The 19,434-nt window shown below is 44.0% G+C and overlaps 1 protein-coding gene across 20 annotated transcripts in view; it reads right to left on the bottom strand.

Moving 5' to 3' along the window:
- BAZ2B (bromodomain adjacent to zinc finger domain 2B) overlaps nt 1-19,434 on the bottom strand; it is a 385,196-nt gene that overhangs the window by 208,404 nt on the left and 157,358 nt on the right. For 18 of the 20 annotated variants that reach the window (XM_085873227.1, XM_085873230.1, XM_085873237.1 and 15 more), the window contains exons 8-11: nt 14,017-14,235; nt 11,735-12,650; nt 11,224-11,490; nt 266-326 (exon numbers count right to left, since the gene is read on the bottom strand). In XM_085873227.1, coding sequence (XP_085729353.1) covers nt 266-326; nt 11,224-11,490; nt 11,735-12,650; nt 14,017-14,235 — 1,463 coding nt within the window. The remainder of the gene's footprint in view (nt 1-265; nt 327-11,223; nt 11,491-11,734; nt 12,651-14,016; nt 14,236-19,434) is intronic. The other 2 variants (XM_085873224.1, XM_085873226.1) reach the window with 2 other exon arrangements.

Below are 19,434 nucleotides of genomic sequence, written 5' to 3'. Positions count from 1 at the left end.
GTGACACTGTGTCCTGTTACTAAACGACTTCAGGTTACACGCAATTCATCTGCTCGGTGATACAGATAAAACTGCAGAAGCTCAGTGCTTAGAGAGCCATGAACCAACAACAGTCATTTTCACAAGGCAGGTTCAGCTGTCCGGAGATTACTTTTAGAGCAGAAGCAGATAAGAATGGTTTGAAATTTCTTTCCTCGGATTACAATCAAAGCCGCAACATAGACGGGAACAGATGTGTAGCATGGTTGCATTTCTTCTCACTTACCCGTGATCCAGCGGGTTTTGAAGTTGCCTCTGGTCCACCACTTTGCGCTTCTTAGCCGCACCTGAAAATGGCAGCAATCAAGGGGAAAACAATTCAAATTATCCAGAAAGATGGGTCGGAACAAAGGTTTTATTGAACCATCTGAATGACAGTTACTGAAATAAGTGCAAACATATTGGAATGCAAAATAATTTGAACCGATCTTCATTGAACAATTGCATGCATTTTCTTTAATTTTTTAATGCAGACTAATTAAATAATTATTGTGGTAACATCTGTGAATGGTGGTGAACAGAAGGTTAAATCAAATGACATGGAGCATCATGGTAAAAAGGGGCTGTTTGGCAATGAGCTTTAGAGTTGTTGTACTGCCATGCAGCCCATCCCTCCTCATCAAAAAAATGTCAGAGAGAGAGAGAGAGTGTGTGTGTGTGTGTGTGTGTGTGTGTGTGTGTGTGTGTGTGTGTGTGTGTGTGTGTGTGTGTGTGTGTGTGTGTGTGTGTGTGTGTGTGTGTGTGTGTGTGTGTGTGTGTGTGTGTGTGTGTGTGTGTAGATGTATATTATTATAATTTTACATACACTGCGTACGTGTATTATAATAATTATTTTAATTTCCCAAACTGCAAACGAGATTAACAAAAGGATGTCAATTTGGATACGTGTTCTCTATCCTCACGTTCGTGTTTAAACCGTCATGGTATTGGCAGCAGCCAAACACCAACCAACATCAACCTTGTGCCAACTGCCTGTCAACTACCAGCCGTGACATATTATGACTACCCAATTCAGCTGTGCTTTTTCACTCTATGCCTTGGTTCAGCACGAGTGACGCAACTGCTACTGAAGATCATTCCATCATCCTGCTCCTGCTCCTGCAAGAGCTACAGAAAATAACAATTTTATCCACATTCTTAGAGGAATACTGCTCGTTAAATTGCAACATCACTCGTCCTTCCCTAATGGTGACCGCAACCTACTGACCAACATACAACTTGCCAAACAGTGGGTTCATTGAATGTCATTCGGAAATAATCGAGAAATTATGCATGCGAAAAGTGGAGTCATTTTACTCCATTCGCAACTTTCATTCCCATACATTGCCGTCCCTCTTACTTCAACTTTCTTTTTTCTCTTTCTTCCTTCCTTCCTGTCTCCTACATTTAAAAATGTTACCTCCTCACTTGACATTCAACATCCACATGTAATCAATCTCAACACTTTTAACAATCTCGACAAGGACTCTCGTGGCAGTGAAAGTGAGCATCGAAGCGTTGAATATTTATTTTGTAAATCTCACTGAATCTAAAGCTCCCAGAAGAGATTGTACACAGATTACATGCAGGATCATTACATCAAACAAAATCAGCATATCGTTATGTAAATGAAAAGCCATTTGAAACAATGGAGGGGAAAAAGGGATTTTGATGGAGGGGAAAAAGGGAAAAGGGGAAAAACATCTAAAAGGTTTGTCAAACAAGTGTTGCATTTACAAAATTGTTTATTTATTTTAAATTAGCAAATACCACCCGTTGTTTCACTGCCGGAATACTAGGAGAGGGGTGGAGGGAGGAAAAGAAGGGGAGGGGGGGAGAAAGAGAAGAAGGGAGAGTGAGGAGGGGGGGGGAAAGAGAAGGTGGAGGTGGAAAGAGAGACAAGGGAGGGGAAGGGAAGGCAGGTCTGGAGACAAACACCGCCCAGACAAGTCCGGAACAAACATCGTCCAGTCATGTCTGGAGACAAACACCGCCCAGACATGTCCGGAACAAACATCGTCCAGTCATGTCTGGAGACAAACACCGCCCAGACATGTCTGGAACAAACATCATCCAGACATGTCTGGAGACAAACACCGTCCGGAGGTAAACATTGCCCAGACATGTCCGGAGATTAAAAAAAAAAAAACTGTGTTTGACATGTCCGGAAAGAAACATCGCCTGGACATGTCCGGAAAAAAACAACACTCGGACACGTCCGGAAAAAAACACCGCGTGGACACGTCCGGAAAGAAACACTGCTGGGACACATCCGGAAAGAAACACTGCTCTGACACGTCCGGAAAGAAACACTGCTCAGACACGTCCGGAGAAAAAAAACCGCCTGGACATGTCCGGAGAGAAACACCGCCTGGACAATCTTATCAAAATTTGACACTTCGTGTTTGATATTGTTGCGGTTGAGGAAATTCGCAAACCACCATTCAGGTCCTGTAGGTGAGATATCTCTGTAAGTACATGTGTAGTTAGCCCCAAACCCGTTGTTTAGAGGGAATAAATGTGATTCATTCGGGCTGCGACCCTTTAAGATAGCCGTTTTTCTGTTCTATCTTTATTTTGAACCAACCACGTCTTAACCGCCATCACACAACAACCACCAACCACAACGCCGCTTCACAACAACAACAACGCCAACAGCCACGACCTTTATCTTCACAACTCGCTCCCGCAAACATCGCATCACCGCCATTCCAAACGTCACCATGGCCATGGACCACCACTTTAAACCCTCCACCACCTTCGCCTCTCCTTCTGCGGCCATTCCCGCACCGCTTGTGGGCACCGAGCGTCAGGCTGTCCTGGCCTCGTGCGGGACGCGCGCCGAGCCACAGGTGCAAAGAGCGGCCTTTCCGAGGAGAAGTCAGATCAGGAATGATACACGCCCACTTCTGATCCGTCCAATCAGCAAGCACGGGGCGGTTTGGCCCCGCCTCCAGGCACGTCGGTGTAGAATCGATATATGCAAATTCGAGGATCAGGGGAGACTCACGCCCCTTTTTCTCCGTCCAATGGGCGAGCGTGGCTCCACCCCCGAGCTCGTTCTGATCCAGAAATTTGCATATGGGTTCTCCTGCCAGACTATAAAGTGCCGAGCGCGGGGCGAATTTAGTCAGTTTTGAGTTGGAGTTGAGTTCGAGGCAGTTAGTTGGAGGCAGTCGGAGTTGGAGAAAAAGTCGAGGCAGTCAAGTCGGGTGTGGAGAGGAGCAGTCTGTGGAGCCGTGAGTCAAGTCGGGTCTGGAGAGTGGCAGTCTGTCGGGGTTCGGAGTCTGTCGGGGAGCTGCAGAGAGGGGAAGCCTGAAGCCTGGAGCGCGGTCGAGGTGGTTTGCTACAGTCGGCTGAGGAGAATTGGGGAGGAGATCGAATAGCTCGGGTCCGAGGCAAGGAAGACGGCGGTCGGCGACGATGTCGCAGTGGAGTCGCTCGGCGCGGGACCCAAGCAAGCCAGCTATCCTCTTTCCCCAGAGCATCAACAATTCCCCCCTTTTTTCCCCCCGCGCTGAGATAGTGCGAAAAGGGGGCCCCGTTCCCACCCCACTCCAAGCAGTGCCAACGAAACCCGTGGAGGAGCGCGGAGTCGGGGCGCCGGGACATTTGCGGCTCATCACAAGACACGGGTAGGATCCACCTGGTCTCGCGGTCCACAGGCCCCTTTTCCCCCCATGTCTTTGAGGGTGGCCCTTTTCTTTTGCTTTTGAGTAAATGTGTTGTCGGCGCTGTCTGTAAAGTAAAACTGTGTAAGTGTTGCCGTGTGCTCGTGTAGTCGGTAGTGGATCTGCATTGTTGTGTTTCTTTTGTAACATCTGCTTTTGGTGCATAATTGTTGTAATTGTATATGTGTGCTCTCCGTGTGCCGCGGAATAAATGTGCCTTATGTTGAACTGTTTTTCCCATTTCGCTTCGTCTTTTCTTTAATTGAATCTCCATCTTGCTTCACGTAAAGGGTTGGTAGTGGGCTTAATACGCCCGATAATTAATCGGAACCGTCGAGGCCGACAATAACACCGCTCGGTTATCCCGCTAGTACGGAACGGGTCGCTTAAGTGGCCCGTGTCCGGAGTCGACCTGCGGCGAGGTGCGATCGCCCGGTCTACCCTCCGCGTGGGTACTTAGGTAGGTCGAGTTTGGCGATCAACCCTATCCCACGTGGGGGGCCGATTGGCACGATCGTGGTGAGGCCGAAAGGCCCACCCGTGACTAGATCCCGGCGTTAGTCCGAGAGGGTCACGACAGAATTGTCCGTCCGGTGGGCGACGTGCCGCGATTCGAGTTACGTGGCCGCTCGCACGCCGGCGGGCGCGAATTCGCAACAATATTTTGTTCTTACGAAACACTAATATACACAGACCGGACGGCAGGCAGATTACAAATGATACCCCCAACTCGGCACTATGGATGCTCAATTAAATTTTACACGTACCGTAATGAACTTGTACTTTGATATCCATCCATTGGGACCATACTCTATGCAGAGTGTTGGTGCTGCCTAAGCAGTCTTCTTGGCTATTGGGCGCAATCCTGGACGGGTCGCCACTCCGATACAGTATACCAGCATGCTGGCACTCATTTTGCCGACCTCGGAAGGATGACAGTCCGAGTTAACCCCACCTGGTATTAATTCCACAGCTGAGCAGGATTTGAACTCAGGACCCTCGGATCCCAAGCCGACCACCCTAACCATTAAGCCAACACCAGGCATAATTTGATATACACGAGTAAAACCACAATATATGGCAAAGCTTTCATAACAAACAAATATATCGAGGCAATATATTAACTCGAATGCATTTCTGAACCAGGTGAAATAAAACAGTGAACAGGTTGTGATTTATAATATATTCCGAGCCTCCTGGAAGAAATAATTATTCTCGAAATATATATATATATATATATATATATATATATATGTATATATGTATGTATATGTATGTATGTATGTATATGTATGTATATGTATGTATATGTATGTATGTATGTATGTATGTATGTATGTATGTATGTATGTATGTATGTATGTATGTATGTATGTATGTATGTATGTATGTATGTATGTATGTATGTATGTATGTATGTGTGTGTGTGTGTGTGTGTGTGTGTGTGTGTGTGTGTGTGTGTGTGTGTGTGTGTGTGTAAATGTATGCACATATGAATTTGAATGCATCTTCTTCTTCTTCTTCTTTTGGCTGCTCCCATTAGGGGTCGCCACAGCGGATCATCCGTATGATCCGCATCGTGATTTGGCACATGTTTTACGCCGGATGCCCTTCCTGACGCAATCCTGGTCGCCTCTTTCAACGCAGGGATATGGTACACCTATTTTAACCGGGGTATACACCGGCCCAGTATACTGGTACTCACTTCGCCGACCTCGGAAGGATGACAGGCTGAGTTAACCCCCTGGTGTATTAATTCAGTGGCCCAACAGGGCTTGAACTCAGGACCTCTTGGATCCCAAGCCGCTGCCCTAACCACTGCGCCAACACCAGGCTATGAATTTGAATGCATCATCCATGGTTAATTCTGCTCAATGAACATATTCACTTCCAGTATTTGCACTCTCCATTGACATTTGTTCGTGATGTAATACACATCGTGGGTATTCATAACAAGAACCATGAGCTTTATCCTGGAAATGTATCAAGTTTTATGACCTCCCAGAGCAGCTATATTAAGCCTCCTTATGGGCTTGCGATAGGCAAATAATAGAACTCGATAAAATAATCATTGTATTACTGAATGGAAATGTAAAAGATTCTAGAGGGGGGGATGGGATAAACCATCCTCCGAATGTCTTTACGACGAAATGGAGAAAAAAAATTCCAAACTGTTTCAGGAGTATTATTAAAGGAAAAGTGCAAAAATACAAACAAACTACAGCATTGCAAGAAATTAATATGTAAGTCAAATTAAACGGGAATTTCATGGCAAACAATTACTCGGATCAAGCCAGTGGTTAAAAGTTAATTTTGAATTTGACTCATGAAAACAAATCAAAGTGAATGCAACGTGAGGTGTGTCAGGTCATGGGTCATGAGAGCATGAGGTAGTGATGGGCAGTGCATTTTAAAGCCTGCAGTGAGAAGGACAAGACAACGGACAGAGGGAGACAATCCTACGTTTGGGAGAATAAAGGGATGGATGAATGCATTTGGACAATCAGCCTGGACTTGGTAGACTTGGAAAGGGTCAAATATTTGATTTATAAAATTCCAGCCACATAGCTCATGAAAAAGGTCAAGGGTAAAGGTTAAAAGGATCAAACTATAAACTGAGCGAAGGATAGTGATCAAAAAGACAAGGGACCAACAAACAACATGAAAGGAGGGAAGAGATGTGGAAAGTGGCGGTTAACTCCCTTTTTTGAAGAAGCTAAAATAAAAGTGCAATTCAAAGGATGAAGGGAAAGGAGATGGAGATTTTAAAGATGAACACTCGACTTGGACAGCCACACGGATGTGCACAAATCTTCGGCACAAACAAACAGCTTCGCAATCCTTGGGTTTCTAATGTTGTGAACGGTTAGAAATATGCATGTACCGTAGCATTTCATTCATCCTCGCATGGAAAAGGAAGCGAGCCAGAGATGAAATCCCATTCCCAAACACATCGTCCCTTTTGTAAATCTTCAAACAGTTGATTATTATTGCTCGAACTGCATTGAGGTTTACGGCACGTACATATTTACATTTCTGGTACCTGAAAACATTCAAATTCTCAAACAAAAATTATTTTAAAAAGGCGTCGAAATGTTACGTGCTAAAGCAAATGACAAATCCCACAAACACACAATTCAAGGTTTTTCTTATAAGCAGTAAAATAAAAAGAAGAAAAAAAAAAGCTCAACTCGAGCGAAATGTCGTGTTTGGAAGAACGGGACTCTAATTATGGGTAATAGAATAATATATTACAATACATGTAAACACACTTGGCAATTCTGTTGGACTGTGTATTATTAGAGGCAAGCATTATAATGTGCGAGCAGCAATGAACAGATGCAATAAGAACACACTAAAACATGAACCATTTATACCAGCAACACTCGCAATTCGATCGGCACAAATAACAAGCATCTGTTAAACCCTCTTCTGGGTCTTAGATGTCTTCGAGTAATGGCTCAAAAAGCATATTGCATTTTAATAGCGAAATGCATCGATAGAGGTGTTTGTTTAAATTGCCCTAATGTACACTATGGCTCATGCTTGGACGTACATCATGAACAAGGACGTCAGGAATCACTTGGATATTTTTTACATTAATTGCAAGGACAATACAGGAGAAGATGGACATCAAATATTCAGAGACGTTGGACCAGCAACACGGAATATGGAATTCAAACAAGTGATCCTTACATCACGAGTTATGTATTCAGGAAGTGACAAATATTTTTTTAGTAAAAGCTCCTGTTATCAGACATACTAATAGAGATTTAAGAGAAGGGGGGGAGGGGTGGAGTGCAAAATAAAATTAATTGTACACATGTGGGTACCAATGAATAACTGATGAAGAAATAAAAAAAAAACATTCTTAACGAGCATTCTTAAGAAACCAACAAAAACAGCAAAAATGGTTAAAATTGTCACGGTATGAGGATTAGAGAGATAAATAAATCGTTTAGAAATTCGTTGAAAATAATCAACAAAAGTTGTTGACGAAAACAAAAAGTAGATTATCTGCCAATTGGCAGAACTTTGGCATGACTTGAATGTTGTATGGAACATATTATCTCCTAATTAGTGGTGACAGGGTGGCTTCGAAGTACGCAGTTGCCCCTGAGCCGTCTAGCCTGGGTTTGGACCCCAACCCAGTTACAAACTGTCATCCTGGTGTTTCACAGGCAGAGTGATTAATCAATGCGTGTGCCATCCCTCGGATGGACATGAAACTGGACGTCTTGTCGACCAACACGAGTTGGTGGACGTTAAAGGTCCCACGGTGTCCTTCGTGAAGAGTAGGCGAGCTATCACCGGTACTCTGAACAAATTACAAATTCTTGCCCTAACCTACAGGGGGCACTGAACCAGCAGCACAGCTGCAATCCCAGTAATTATGCAAACCCTCAACTAAGTACTGCATACCAAAGATTAAAATCTCCAAATGCAGAACAGGTACGCCATTTCTCCACTTTAAAATTATCCCTAAGAGAGGATGATCATCCTGAGCTCCAGCATTTGAACGTCAGTATTGCAGCACTCTCTGAAGTTCAGAGACCAGAAAGTGGTGAAGAGTGAGATCATGGTGGGCTGGAAATGGAAACACCTACTAATGGGCTGGTCATTTTGATGGTTACCATGCTCAAGGAGTGCTATGTCCAATAAGCTGACTCTTCTCATGATAATTGAGGTAACACCAACGAGCGTATTATGAGAGTGAGGATTCGTCATTCCTTGGGTGTCATTTCCTTGGTCTCTGAATGTGCTCCGACTGAGACGAGTGATCTCACCATGAAGGACGCATTCTATGGCACGATCGAGTCTGTGGTTGTCAGTGCCCCCAGGCGAGACACTCTTCCAGTCTTGGGAGATTTCAATGCTTCGACTGGCACTGATGGGGATGGTTATGAGGCATGTGTTGGTCTCCATGGGTCTGGAACTGTGAACCAGAATAGCACTAAGTTCCTTGACTTTGCAAGACGTCATGGACTTAAGGTGGCTGGTTCATGGCTTCAGCATCCACAGGCTCATCGCTGGACTTCGTATTCCAATGCTTGCGGTGTGGCAAAGGAGATTGACAATGTACTCATTGATGGTTGCTGGAGGATGCTCCAGAACTGCAGGATCTACTGGAGTGCTCAGTTCCTCAACACCAACCACAGACTTGTTGTAGAAACTCTGAAGTTTCAGATTAAATCGAGGAGAATGGTACCATCCCAGCCTAGGCTGGATGTTGGCAAGCTCAGGGATGAGGGGGTAGTTGAGGAGTTTGCGAACAGTCTGAATGGGGATTTGAGGAGTCTGGGTGCTTTGGGGAATCCTGAAGAGTCGTGGAGTGCCTTCAAGACTACCAACCTTGATGTTGCCGGTGGATGTCTTGGAACTCACTGAAGGGCGAAGAAGAAATTTGTGTCTCAAGGACACTGCATACCATTAACCAGAGTTGCAGGGCCATTCGTAATGGCAGAGCTGAGCTCTTCAGGGAGCTGAGGCGTAAAACTGTACGTGTACTGATGGCGGACAAGGAGGCCTATGTGTGAGGAATCTGTGAAGAGGTACAGCATCACTTGTGGACGAGTGATTCTTGTCCTGCTTACAGGGGAATTCACACCTTGCATTCCTCCAAGCCTGTTCCTTGATGTACTGCAGTTAGAGCGGAGGGTGGTGGGCTCTTGACAGAGGAGTCTGAAGTGAAGGCCCACTGGGCCAGTTACTTTGAGCGGCTGTACCAGGCTGATCCACCAGCTGTTCAGTTGGATGTCAGGGATGTTACTATGCCTATTGCTGACCCTCCCATCAACTGTGAACCACTTTCGTTTGTGGAATCACAGGCTGGGGTGAACCGGTTGAAAGGAAGTAAGCTCATGGGATTTGTGGCATCCATGCTGAACTTCTCACGGCTGGTGGAAATGCTGTTCTCGTGTCATTGCATGCAGTTCTGTGCTCTGTTTGGAACACAGGCATCATCTCAACTGACTGGAAGAGGGGCCTTGTTTTTTCTCTCTGGAAAGGGACGGATGATCGCACAGACTGCAACAACTTCTGAGGGGGTGATGCTGCTCTCAGTGCCGGGAAAGTTCTTTGCTCAGATAATTCTTGATAGGGTTCGCCACCGTCTTCTTGAACACCAGAGAGATCAAGCTGTGGTGCATCGCTTGGAAATGCCAGGATCTCTGACCTTGATTTCACAGAGGATGCAGTCATCTTTGCGGAAATGCTGGATATCCTTATGGGGACCCTCGAGGTGCTGAATGAGGAGTCGGAGCCGCTGGGATAATGGGTTTCCTGGGTCAAAACTAAGATCCAGGCTTTCAGTGACATATTGGATGTTGCTATCTTGTCTGTACCTGTTTGTGGTGAGGATGTTGAGGTCACAAAGAGATTCACTTACCTTGGAAGTGATATTCATGTCTCTGCTGCCTGTGAGCCAGAGGTCACGAGATGTCTGAATCGGGCCTGGGGAGTCATGGATTCATTGGATCATGGGGTGTGGTGTTATCAGTACCTGTGCGGAAGGACAAAAGTCCAAGTCTTCAGTTATTGGTCTTTAAGTCTTTAAGTTATTGGTGCTTCCAGAATTGCTCTCCAGACTTGGACTCTGACTAAGGATCTCAGAAGGAGACTCAACTCCTTCGGTACCAGGTCTCATCGGAGAATCCTTGGCTATTGCTGGTCAGACTGTGTCCAATGAGCGGTTGCTGAAAGAGACTCAGATGAGATTTCTTACCTGTATAGTCCTGTATAGTCAGCTGCGGCTGTATGGACATGTGGCTCGTTTTCCTGACCCTGATCCTGCTCACCAGATTCTCTCAGCGAGGGAGCCTCGTGAGTGGAGACAAAGGGGAGCCTCCTCATGAGGGAGCCTTGACCACGTGACTCGTGGTTGAGGCAGGTTGATTGGCATCTCAAGGAGATGGGGATGGGCCAGACATCTGCCTGGGGGATGGCCAGACGGAGGCCCCTGGAGTTCCGGCAGAAAGTGGATGCAGCAATGCGTAGCTCTGGCGCATGCTCCCATACCTGACCTGACCTGACCTGACCTACAGATGCACCATCGAGTGTAGGAGCCAAGATGTAAATGCCTATGTCCCATAATGCTGTTGCAAATGCGCATGTCCCATAATAAAATAACAAAAATAATGTATACACCCAGTATAACTTCAAAAGAGTTGTGAAAGAGTGGACAATAACAATGAATCTAAACCATGGTTGGTTTTGCACAATTGTGCAGGGTTATCAGGGGGTCACACTCACAAACATCAACGCAGTGAACACCCATGCCACCGGTGCATACAAGTGACAAATATTGGTGAAGAACTATCCATTAGTTTTTACATCAAAGAAACTACAGAATTTGGGTTTCTGCAAAGTTTGTAAAAGTGACACCCAGTATCAATTTGTACAGCACTGTCATTTAACTTGATCCGTTCAATCCACCAGTTGTACAGTCAATGAGATAATGAAGGTTTTTCACATGAAGCACATAGCATATCAAGTTTTTGGGATTGTCTGGCTGCCGTCTCTTGTGCACACTTACTGTCAGGCCTGCTTGCAGAATCGGAGCGATGACCAAGAGCACTGCCCGGAGGCAGGCCCTGCACGAGGGTGGACAGTGAACAGGAAGAAGTCTGCATTGCAGCATAGCTGTGGTAACCGAGTGGTGTCATCAACACTGCAGACTGTATCGAATGCTCCGGTTGGGATGAGGATGTGATCGGAGGGGTTCTCCGACGTGTGCGTTCACCTCGAATGTCGGAGGCCTTTTCGACACCATTGTTTTCACTCTCCGTATCGGAGTCAGAATCTAGGAAGGAAGCGAAATCGGAAACTTAACTACACATAGCCAGCCCGTCGACAACATTGTTCAAATAAGTCAGATTTAAACATTTGAAAACATAGAACATGCTACTGAATGAAAATTTGGTTTGCAAATATAATGTATGAATATTTAAGAAATAATCAGTATTTTCCATATTCAAACAAGAATTTTTTATTTTTTAAGTCAATTGTTAAGAATGCATGGAAAATTAATCATCAATAAATCTCACCTGAAGGACTTTCATCCCCATCCTCTTCTTCCTCTTCATCGTCATCTTCAATTTCATCATCTGTGTCATCGGAATCATCGCTACTGTGGTTAAAAGACTTTGTGGCCTGCAGACGGCTCCCTGTTGCCTCTGCAGGAAAATGCTGTCTGGTTTGGTCGATCACAAGCCTGTTCTTAGACTCGGTAATGCATGGTAACGTGCTCTTAACAAGGTGTAACGCCGTGCCCTGGTTGGTGTCAGTCAGACTCCCGGCGGGTCCAGCTGAACACAGACCTGGCTCTGGAGGTCCACCATTTCTTCCCTTGGCATAAGCAATAGCTGGTGTTGCAGCGGCTTTAGCAGGAGGGTGTGCGGATGGCGGGAAAATCCGACTGCTACACAGAGGAAGGGACGGTGTTGCAGTTGTAATTGCAGATGCCACTGCAGGAGCTGCCTGGCCACGGCTGGTGCTCAAATCTTGTGGTTTCGCATCAATGAGGCTTGTGGCGGCCATTGACCCAGCAGTTGCGGTCGCTGCTTCTTGAGGCTTTGTTTTCACAAGGGCCAAAGGTGCTTGTTGGATAACAGAAGAAATGTTACCATTTGGAGGATGTTTTGCCAGCATGTGGGAGAGAAAGCTGCTCATGCTGCTATACGGTGGGCAAGTCACTTTTTGCTGGGCTCGAGTCGGGATAAGCGAGGCCTTCCGTTCATCCGTGGAAGAGTAACTGGTTTGCTGAGATAGTGGGGCCAGTGAAGGTCGCACACCTGTCACCACAATCTTCTCAGGCCGATTCACACTGGATGGTGTGGTGAAACGAGGTTTCTGATTTTCCACCACCGTGGAGACCACAGCAGGGGAAACATCTACAGCAGCCACCTTCCTGTAAGTCTGCTGCTGCTTAAGAACACATGGAAAATCCTTATGGAACTGATCCTTAGGTTGGGGGCACAGGGATGGAAACAATAGCATCCTCACTCAATTGAGTGGCATTTCATCACTGGATAATAAAGTGACCTCTTGGCATTCTCATCGGTTGCAGTCTCTAAACTTGGAATGTGGCCAAGTCGAACATCATTAATCTTATCACATACCCCTAAATGCAACTAAAAGCCTAGTGTTGGCTTAGTGGTTCGGGTGGCAGGCTTGGGACCCTAGGGTCCCAAGTTCGAGCCCCGTTGGCTGCTGAATTAACACCAGGTGGGGTCGACTCAGCCTGTCATCCTCCTGAGGTTGGTGAAATGAGTACCAGTGTACTGGTAGAGGGGCACAGCATCAGTGGCACAGCTGTGCTCCAAGAAATGGTCGGAGTGGCAACCCGTCCAAGATTGTGCCAAATAGCCAAGGAAAAACTGCTTTGGCAGTTCCAATGCTCTGTTCAAGAGCATGGGTCCGCAAAATGCGACAAAGGAAAAGTTCAACATGCTGTGGCACAGGCAGCGGCTATAAGCCATATTCTGCTTCCTACATATCCCTCTGATTGACAGGATATCTCAGATTTTAGCAGATGTGCTGATGAGGAATCTAGTCTGGGTTGAATTAACAGGATAATATGCAACAACAAGCTCATTCGGCTGCTTCAAACTCAGGGGCACGGTGTTTCATCAAAGTAAGCCATCCTGTATAAGGGGATGTTAAATTGGTGGTCCGATGTACTACCACTTAATTATGGAGGATACAAGTTCCATTGTGCCTTTAGAAAATAGAAAGTCTGTGTATTGGCACCATGGGGAAAAAAAAAAATCCAAATTATTTATCTGACTATAATTGGGAAGGCAACGACAGATCAATACCTGCTTCCCAAAATTGGAATTACGACTCTTAAACAAACAGCAACATCAGATGGATCGAGAAAGCAACTTTACGTCCGTTGTTATAATCGGACAAGTTGAGCAACATATTTTCTGCCGGTGGTTCACAGTACTCTGGTTTGCATCCTTTGAATGAATACATCAGCACAAACAAGTATTTTCAGTAATAATTTTGTCGCTACGTCAGAGTCAGTAAGTCGGAATCTCCACGACGATATCCTTGCTGAGCACATCGGTACCAAACGTATTTCTACCCACGCACCGTCAAAAGCACAGGGAAAGCAACAATGGCCTCAATCACAGTCACAATTTTCCTTTGTAAGGAACTGCAATGGTTTCTTGCACAAGCTTTGGTCAATATTCCGAGGGTTTTATGGCGCAGCATTGAAAAACTTGAACACAGAACGACTGACAAAAGAAAGTTAACGTTAAATCCACAATACTGCTCAACCAGTAAACTGTCAACGAAAATTTCAGACATTTTCTCTCACCTTCTTCGTCCGAAGTACTTCCGGTGTTTCCGTCTTCTCCAACGAGGTGCGCAGGAAATTATTTGCCTTACTGCCGAGGTCTAAAGCCCCTTGAGCTCCAACTGAAGGTAACGCCTCACTCTTAAGAACCTTAACCCGGGATAGAGTAGTTGAAACGACTCCTGTGCTGCCTCCACTCGGTGTCGGAACCTGGATGACACTTGGCTGCTTGTTGGGTACCTATACAAATGGGATATCGAGTCAGCATATCGACCAAAATATTTTCAACCCATAACTGGATCCCTGCTCATTCCGGAATCAGAGCGGGGCACTGAGTGTTAACCACAGAAACTAACCAGCGGTATAACAGGAAAGCATTCTCTTCTCATCCCTCAACTGGGCACTCTTTATCAACCGTATTGATCAAATGCCTTATGTGAGAATCTGATTGATGCCAGTTTTTTTTTTTTTTTTTTACAAAGAAAGGGATGCAAGAAAGATCACCCTGGAAGGGTGAGTGAGCAATGTGCTCCATTAAAGATTCAGGCAGTCCAACAGGACGCATCAAGATAATGATGGAAACATACGAAGTACTCTTACAAAGTACCTTCGGCATATCAGACCGACATAGAAATCATTCTGTATATAACTCGAGAAGTGTCCGTTTGTTCGTTTTATTTCTATGCATTCCTAAATAGCTCGACGGAATGAGTTGTAAACTGGTGGTTGTACTCACGGTGCATGGGAGGGTTTTAGGTGCAAATTTCATAGTCCCTGGGGTTCATGGCGGGGGAGGGGGGGACCCAAATTCTTCCGAAGTGAATGTGTATCATATCGCGTGACCCGGTGGAAGCAGGTGTTACAAGTGATAAATCACAAAGGTAAGGGAGTTACCCTGTCCATAAAGATGGGTTCTCTCACCAGCCAGAGGGAAGAAAAGTCCGACGCTTTAACGACAGCTTATTTTGTTTCTCCCTTGCTCCATCTCCATCTCCGAGTATGGATTTGTCTCAATAAGGCTTAAACTAAGTGTATGTAGACCATGGGTTCGGATGGACAAGCATGTTTTCCTTTGGGGTTGCAATGTTATCGTTTTGTTTGCCTTCCCCTGTTTCCGTCGTCATTATTTATTTATAAATAAATGTGTATTCTTTTTCAGTCATCATTTGTTTTGGCAGATCGCCGTCCATCCATCTGATATTAGATTAAACAGACTGGGTTTTCTAAGTGTTGATCTGTGCGACATCCATAAAGAAATTGGGGTGCCCCCCCGCCCTGCCCACCCCATCATGAATCCCTGGGACGATGAAAATTATTATATTTTTTAAACCCCAATCCTCCAAATGTGTGTAATGAAGGGGAGGGATGGGGGACAGGAAAGGATGTATGGGTTGGACAAGATTCCTTCCTAATAACGGTTGTTCCCTGTCCATCCCTTTATCCATTTGTAATGATAGTGTGTGTTGATAGTTTCCATTCTTGTGACCATCCCTACCTTGTTTGTGTACATTTTTGCATCCCTACATCTTTTTACATTAAAAAATGTTTTTTTTCTATTACTCGTTTCTGTACATTTTAAAATTTATTTGTATTTTTACTCAACAACTTTATTTAATATCTGTCACACTTCAATGATGGCAAGTCTGACCTCAAATCCCAGTACACACTTTATAACGGCCTTTGGTGGCCTCAAAATGGCATTCAATCCAATACCAATTCATGCAGTAGTTTAAAACCTTGCCCAGATTCTGAAGTACCAACTTCCAAACTTTGCTTGGAGCTACAGTTTGGCCATGAAACAGTCACAAACAAACACACACAAAAAAGCATAAAACAAATGTACAAAGACTTGAAAATATTTACAAGATTTCAAATTTTAAATGTACATGTGCTGGAACCCCTACGTAGTTTTTTCCTGTGCAGCGCCGGGTACCCCACCCAAACTGGGTCACACAATCAAGATCGAGTTACTTCGACTTCAGTAAACCATCAAGAAGAATGATGTTTAAAACTGTAGCAAAAATTAACCCGAGAGTGTACCGCGGCAATGATGGCCCAAATGGCCTCATTTCCTAATTTGGTCAGTTTCTTGCTTTTCAGACATACAAACACACATACAGAGAATTGCCTCGAGTTGGGGTGGGTGTGGGGTTTGTGCCAATGACCTTACCCTGGGTACCACATTACAATTTGGTGGAGATCGGGGCCTCAAGGTGCTACGGTTCAGCCGTCAAAGAGTAACACACAAACACTAGAAATTATTTGTAAGATATGCGCATACACACAGAGGTGGCGTTCATCATTTGGTGGCCCATGTAAAATGCAATAGTGGCCCAGTGGTGCCCCCATGAGCCCTGTCAACCTGTGATCACACTAAAATATGCAATTTGGCGTATGTCTGTCTGACGCCAATGTATTTGATCGTTACTTATGCAATCTCAACCAAGTAAACGTGCCAAGGAGACGACGGGTCATATGGCAGAGGTTCTAGCAACTTCATTTGCCCCCCTCACCAGGAGTTCCGAAGGTGGGGCGACGCAGACAATTTTTGTAAATGTGTACCATGTCGCGCTGTTCCTGGTGTGTGTTCCATTATCAATTAGCTTGCTATCGCTTGCCAAGCCGGTCATTCCTTATCAACTGTTTTGTTGGGTGCCTGCTTGAAAGCTTAAGCCACTTGGTGAGCGCTCTACAAGAAACTTGGCAAATGAACAGGCCCCTGCAAGTGCTGAGGTGTGTTTCATTAGCAATCAGCTTTTTGGCATCCGTCTGTCAATGCAACACGTGGCGGTATTGACTTCATCATGACTGAATTTACCCACAGGGGTTAGGAGCCTCACTCCTACTTCGGGAAGTGATGTTCCCCTGGCTACCCGAGTCCCTTGCAGGAGGGACGGTGGGATGTTTGTTTATTTATATCAGTGACCATGTGACCTATGACATAATATGTCCTTTTGTGAACCTTTTGTTTCTCATCGATAATTAGCGGTCATACGTGTAAAGTTTCACCTCGATATGTTCAGCCACTTCAGAGAAGAACATTTTTGAAGCTTTTTTTTTTTTTAAATATGGCTGCCGAATCACGTGATTGATGACGTCATCAAAAATTTTTTCTGCAGACCATTTTATCCCTAGATGACCCTGAAAATTTTTTATACTGATCAGATGTTGCGTTCCACATATGGAATAATGACATCATAACAAAGGCACCTATGATGTCATTAAAAAAATCACACTTTTTCCGCATGAGAAGTACATGCTATTTGCCAAGTTAATTTTTTTCCTTTGTGCGGTTTCAGAGATAGAGGTCCAATTTTTTCTCATTTTTCCAACATGGCTGCCACACCACGTGACCTATGATGTCATAATTATCATTAAAATATTCTGCATTAGTAGTCACACCAATGGTGAAAATTTAGTCTCAATCCAACAAGCGGTTGCAGAGAAAAACACTAAAGTTCTTTGCGGACAAACAAACAAACAAAGAGACAGACAAACGGACCCAAACACAATACCCTCTCCTTTGGTGAGGGTAAAAATGGATGGTAAAGGGAGATTCTCGCACTAAATAATTAAGACCACATAGGTATGTCCTTGTGACAATGTTTATACATTCATTGTATGAATATGGGTGGACATGTGGATAAATGTGAATCAACAATTTACAATTGTTTTTGTATTTGTGTAGAAATATATCAGTCAATGCATGATTAGTTCGAGGGTGGCCTCTCCGTGGACCAACCATTTTTAATAACTGAATTTTGATCCTTTTATGTTCGATTTTTTAGGAATTAACATATCAAAAGTCATTCTAACCACTGTGAAGGTCATACACTGAACATCTGTCCATCTGTCCATCTGATCAGTTTACGATTGTCAGTTTATGATCGAGAAACAACTTATTTAAATTTAAATGTTATATTTTGAACATGAATCGGAGTATGAATAGGAAGACAAGTTTGCCGTTTTCCCGTACTTTGGCTCTGAATTCGTCCTGATCACACATGCGCAGAGAGGAATGAAATAAAAAATATCTTTACTATGTCTGCCTGTCTAGCAGTGAAACAAAATTGAAAATCATTCCAAACAGGAAACTTACTGGTTTTAAGGATGTTATAAAGGACACAAACAACAGGTAGGAAGAACTAATGTAACATGTTAGATAAGGTGGTATAATGGACACTGGGTAAAAAGGCGGTAAAACCCAGAATTAATTAATTTATATGCTTTTAAACCTCTTTAAACGTTTATTTAAATTGAATTATGCACTTGAACACTGTAGAACACAAATGGCCTTCATAATACTTCTGAGAACCATGTTATACTGCATATGGATATATAGCACGAGAGTGCATGTCACGTGAGAGGGTACAGTATCGGGGTGAAGAAGCCTCCGAAATAACGAGGTACAATGCTGTTTGATGATGCGTTCTATGGTGATAAATAAAGCCTCCATCTCCTAAAATGTGACAATATCATCTTATTACAGTGAACTGTATTAGGGTGATGTATAAGACTGCTTCAGTCACACTAAACTTCCAGATTTTTTTTTTTTTTAACGATCTTTAAAATCATTATTTTATTAAAATTGAAGTACTGCGTATACCTGAACAATGCACGGCGTACTGTGTTCTATGAACTCTCGAGTTTTGCAAAGTGATTGCACTGCATTAACATGTTTAGGGTCACAGGATTGGAAAAGCTATCATTCGGCAACTTTTATTTAATATGAGAAAATACATATTCTAATGTACGTGTGGACGTCATTAAGTTGAAATGGCACAACTGCATCATATCCTTTATTTTATTTTTTTCCAAAGTAATACAAAAGCTTCTTAATCACAGGAAAATGTAAGAAAATATAAAAAGAGTCGAAACATCTTTGAATCCCAATTTGATAACCAGAATATTAACGATCCTAAGGAAGCAGGTGGAGATACCTCTGATAGTATATCTAAAAAAGTGGGACAGAAGAGCAAGGATCCTATGGCCTATTCTAAACAACCACATGCTTAATCATTCTCAATGTCAATTCCTTTAATTATTTTCTCACATCCCATGATATGACTAAATCATCGATGGTAAAATAGGAAGCTTAAAATAGGACATCAAAACAAAAAACCGAGCTGAATAAATGCCACAGCCGATTTTACGCACAGCCAAATGACAGTGCAATAAAGACGAATAGATGACATTGACCAACGAGGAACAATGGCTTTCCCGGTTTAATGTCTGTAAGTGCGGACAGTGACAAAAATCTGCTCAACATCCCTCAAAGGCACAAAGAGAAGCTTCAAGGAAGCATTATTGTTATAATTGTTGTTGTTGCCAAAAGTGAATCGATGGCTGACTCTCCCCCATCCAGCTTAACAAGCTCAAGCTTTCTTGTAAATTGTAATAAATCTATTCCAGTTTATCTTGAAGAGCCACTTTGCAGAT

The sequence above is a fragment of the Eptatretus burgeri genome, chromosome 3 (genome assembly GCF_056783735.1).
Source record: "Eptatretus burgeri isolate ZD-2024b chromosome 3, Ebu_testis_v1, whole genome shotgun sequence".
Lineage (NCBI taxonomy): Eukaryota > Metazoa > Chordata > Myxini > Myxiniformes > Myxinidae > Eptatretus > Eptatretus burgeri.
This window is presented reverse-complemented; position numbering and strand designations above follow the sequence as displayed.